Raw genomic sequence first — 5,000 nt, 5'->3', positions numbered from 1 at the left:
GTGTGTGTGTGTGTGTGTGCGCGCGAACTTAATTAGAACATTCCTCGGAGGATGCTCCTGGGCAGCGCGCATCATGGACTGGTGCTTAAAATGGTTTTAGAGAATCACGAGGATTATCCAGGAAAATGTAAGATTAGATGTTTGCGAATATGTGTCACTCTTGTAGAAGGCACGATTCGGCTGTGTCCCATCAAAACAATAACTTCCACAATCCATAATCTTATAAATCACCAGATGTGCTTCGTTGTGAAGGATCATATGCGTCAGTGAGTCAAGGCCCTATTTTATTAGTAATTCATTTTCGGAAAGGGCACGAGCAGCAGTCCTCGACAAATTTAGACATACAAATGGGTCATATTTGCCAACACTTTTCAACCACTTTAACCTACTATAATTTAATAACATTTTTGGAATGTTGATTTTTTTGGGAGGGGGTTGGGATGGGGGTCTTTGCGTGGCGGTTCTAGAAAAAGGTCTGTGTCTTTGAATAACAAATTAAGAGCCGGTGTTTTATTAGAGAAACGGACACTGCAGTGTTCGTATTAATTCGGATGGTTGATTATCGGTCTTAGTTTACGTCCGGCAGCTCACGAGTTATACGTGTTGGTATAATAATTATGCCCCCTACTCTCATATCGCCATCCGCCAATACGATGCCTCCCTACCACACACACACACACACACACACACACACACACACACACACACACACACACACACACACACACCACCTCCCTCCGCGTCTCACATACTTCTCAAAGCGTCTAACACACTGGAAAATCAAAGCGCTCATCTCCTCTCCTCACACACCGCCGGAACTGCGCGTAAAGCGCACAACACAATAGAGACTCCAAGTTTGCTGTGGACTTACACTCACTTTGAAAGCACATTTAGCATTTTACATGACTTTTATCCCGTTATGTGAGCTAATGCTGTTCTTTAACATGTTTAAAGCTTTTGCAACTGAACATGAATTTGCTTCTTGAAAGCAGCTGACAGTCTCTGTATTGGAGAAAATGGACCGGAGGCTTCCGAAGAGGCGATGGACGTTGGCAGGGCAGGTTGTGTGTCTGCTCCTGTGTGCGTGCGCCCTGGACCGGGTTTTGGCGCAGATTCGGTATTCCATTCCAGAGGAGTTGGAGCACGGGGCTTTTGTTGGAAATATCGCCGAGGACTTGGGCTTGGACGTGGCAAAATTGTCTTCAAGGAGATTCCGGATTGTGTCCGGGGCAAGAAAACAATATTTAGAGGTGAATTTGGAGAACGGGATTTTGTTCGTGAATGAGAAGATCGATCGCGAGGAACTGTGTGAACAAAGTCCGGTTTGTTTCTTGTACTTGCAAGTCGTAATTGAAAACCCTTTGGAACTGTACCGGGTAGAGGTTGAAATCTTGGACGTGAATGATAACGCGCCCAGTTTCCCGTGGAGCGAGTTTAATCTGGAAGTCACGGAGTCTGCTGCGCCGGGCTCCCGGTTCCCCCTGGAGAGCGCCCAGGATCTGGATGTGGGCTCGAACTCTCTCCGCTCCTACCTGCTGAGCGCAAATCAACACTTCGTGCTGGACATTCAAACGCGTAATGACGGAAGCAAATTCGCGGAACTCGTGCTGCAGTCGCCGTTAGACCGAGAGCAGCAGAAGACGCACGAGATGGTGCTCACGGCCGTGGACGGCGGCTCTCCTTTGCGCTCGGGCACCGCTCAGATTACGGTCACTGTGCTGGATGCCAACGATAACGTGCCGGTGTTCGACCGCTCCGTATACCGGGTCAGCTTGGTGGAGAACGCACCGAGAGGCACGCTCGTGCTCAAACTGAACGCTACGGACCTGGACGAGGGCGTAAACGGTGAGATTACCTATTCGTTCAGCGGACACGCACCTCTGAAGATGCGGGAGCTGTTCAGCGTGGACTCTCACTCGGGTGAGATTCGGGTGAAGGGGATAGTGGACTACGAAAAGGCCAGCGTGTACGAGCTCTACGTACAGGCGAAAGACAAGGGTCCCTCCGCCGTGGCCGTGCACTGTAAAGTACTGATCGATATTCTGGACGTGAACGACAATGCACCCGAGGTCATATTAACCTCTGTGTCAACACCTGTTCAGGAGGACGCGCCACCGGGCACGGTGATAGCCGTGATCAGCGTAATGGACCGCGACGCGGGTGAGAACGGGGCTGTGGATTGCCAGATTCCCGGGAACGTGCCGTTTCAGCTGCACTCCTCTTTTAGAAACTATTACACACTTGTAACGAGCGAGTTTCTCGACAGAGAGTCCGTCTCGGAGTACAACATCACGCTCACGGCGCGAGATCTGGGCTCGCCGCCGCTGTCCACCAGGAAAACGATTCTGGTTCAAGTGTCTGACATTAATGACAACCCACCGCGCTTCAATCAGCCCTCTTACACTGTATATGTGACCGAGAATAACGCCCCGGGCGCATCCATTTGCTCGGTGACCGCATTCGATCCGGACTCTACTCAAAACGCGTATTTGTCCTATTCCATTCTGGAGGATCAGATCCAGGGCATGCCCGTGTCCACTTATGTATCCATTAACTCAGATAACGGCAACATCTACGCGCTGCGCTCTTTCGATTACGAGCAGCTCCGGAACTTTCAGATCCGCGTACAGGCTCAGGACGCCGGTTTCCCGCCGCTCAGCAGCAACGTGACTGTCAATGTTTTTGTTTTGGATCAGAATGACAACGCACCGGTCATCCTGTCCCCGCTACCGAAAAACGGCACCGTAGCCACTGACATTGTGCCCAGGTCGGTGGACGCTGGGTACCTCGTTGCAAAAATCACTGCGCTAGACGCGGACGCGGGGCAAAACTCTCGCCTCTCATTTCAGGTGCTTCAGGCGACGGATCCCGGACTGTTCAGCGTCGCTCTGTACACCGGCGAGATCAGGACGATCAGACGTTTCGTGGACAAAGATGCCATTAGGCAAAGACTTGTCATACTCGTCAAGGACAACGGGCAGCCGCCGCTCTCGGCCACCGTGTCCATCATTTTGTCGGTAGTGGACAGCGTGCCGGAGTCACTGTCCGATTTCGGTGACCTCTCGCTCAGCCATCAACCCCTTCTAACCTCGCGCTCTATTTAATCGTGTCACTGAGCACCGTCTCGCTCATCTTCCTCGTGGCCATCATCGTTCTGGCGGCCGTGAAATGCTACAAGGACCGCGACACTCTCAGCGGTTACGCGCTCTCCTCGCTCGGCGCCACTTGCTGCAGCTTTGAACCGGAGCCGCCAACCGAGGTGTTCAAAAAGTCCAACCTCAACCTGCAGATCTCCAGCGGCGCAAAAGTGCCCACGAACTGCGCGGAGGTAAACAGCAACCCTGGAAATCTCTCTCAAGCTTACTGCTACAAAGTGTGTTTGACGCCCGAATCAGCAAAGAGCGACTTTATGTTTCTCAAGCCTTGCAGTCCCGGTACACCGAGGAATAACGCGGCGAGGGGAGCGGATAACCTGGCGCTGAGCTCACAGAGCCGCTGCTCATCCGTGAACAACGGAGCGACCACGCCGAACGAGGTAAAACGCCGTTCTTAATGGTTATATTCCTCTCCATTTTCGCTTTATTAACAATTTACTTAAATACGTGGATTTCACCGAAATAAAAAAATGTCACATACTTGTAAATAAATGCAACGTACTACAAAATGTAGCCTAAGAATGACCATTTTCATGTATGTAATATATAGTGGGATCCACTATATCTATATTATATACTTTATATCAGATTTTTGAATGGGAAATTATTCAGTTATTTCCAAAAGGGCATCATTTGTGCGAAAAAAATGTTTATTATTGGTGAAATAGATGAACTTACAATATATCGATTAGTTATAAACACCCAGAATACATCGGGGGCACTAAATATTTTGTGAAATATTTCGACCCATTCAAGTTAATCAATGACCTTGATTGAGAGTGAACGAACGTCTCGAGACAGCAGCAACATCTTCCAGAGAAATCGAGAACAATGCGCGTCATTTATCTCTCTCTCTCTCTCTCTCTCTCTCTCTCTCTCTCTCTCTCTCTCTCTCTCTCTCTCCAATCCTTCCTTTATGTGTTCTTCATATATAAAAAAGATTTCTATTTTATAGAGATGAATACAAAGGAATGTAAAAGGCATGCATTGTATTCTTCTTTTGTGTAAAGCACTTGCATTAACTTCAAATAATGCATTAAGGCTTTTTTTTAGGACTCCTTTCCATTGCATGTAGGCACAGACAACCTTTGTCAACTGTATATCAAGGACACGCGCGCGCGCGCACGCACACACGCACACACACACACACACACACACACACACACACGCACGTACGTACGCACACACACACACACAGTAAGCTAATTACCCAATACACAATGGCACAGGGACGCGGACTGGTTTCGTCCATAATGGGGCTGGGAATGGAAGCATTAGGCAGCCGATGGAGACGTGTCGCGCCTGTAGATTCGGCCACTTTGCCCCCATGGAATGAGAACCAGAACGCGAGGAAGGGACTGTGTGTCTATGTATGTGCGAGGGGGGCAGAGAGATTCTGCTGATATCCACTAGGTGGAAACGGAACGTGCTTGCTTCAGCTATTGTTCAATAGTCAGGGTGACTTGTTGGAGAGCGAAGTGTCACCTTGCCTTGGGTCAGTGAACTTCACAAGCTTCACGAGCAATCTGAAAAAGCTGGTCTATTGAGGGCATTTCAACCTGTCATTTTCACAGTCTCATTGACCTTCAGGTCTCAAATAGAATATTAATGAAAACATCTTTTATACACCCCTGATTGGTCTCCTACTCGGCAACGCACAGGACAAATTCCCTTTATGGCTGTATATAAAGAGCTCAAAGAGTTGTTGGAGCTCTTATGTTCAGTCACTTGCTGTGGGGGATAAAAGAGCTTTTGAGGAGATCTGAAACATGATTTCTTTGGGGAATATATTAAAGCTAAAAAAAGAGTTATTTATAATATCACTCCATGTGCTGGAAAACGCAA

At 48.6% G+C, this 5,000-nt stretch overlaps 1 protein-coding gene across 1 annotated transcript in view; it reads left to right on the top strand.

The window, feature by feature from the left end:
- The first annotated feature begins 811 nt into the window (after positions 1-811).
- si:ch73-233f7.1 (uncharacterized protein LOC100537710 homolog) overlaps positions 812-5,000 on the top strand; it is a 15,927-nt gene continuing 11,738 nt past the window's right edge. Inside the window, 2 exon segments of the mRNA XM_052149466.1 lie at positions 812-3,069; positions 3,072-3,535. Coding sequence (XP_052005426.1) covers positions 1,017-3,069; positions 3,072-3,535 — 2,517 coding nt within the window. The 5' untranslated portion in view covers positions 812-1,016.

This window comes from Xyrauchen texanus, chromosome 19, assembly GCF_025860055.1.
Source record: "Xyrauchen texanus isolate HMW12.3.18 chromosome 19, RBS_HiC_50CHRs, whole genome shotgun sequence".
Classification (NCBI taxonomy): domain Eukaryota; kingdom Metazoa; phylum Chordata; class Actinopteri; order Cypriniformes; family Catostomidae; genus Xyrauchen; species Xyrauchen texanus.
The sequence above is the reverse complement of the archived record's forward strand: the minus strand, read 5'-3'. Positions and strand labels throughout refer to the sequence as shown.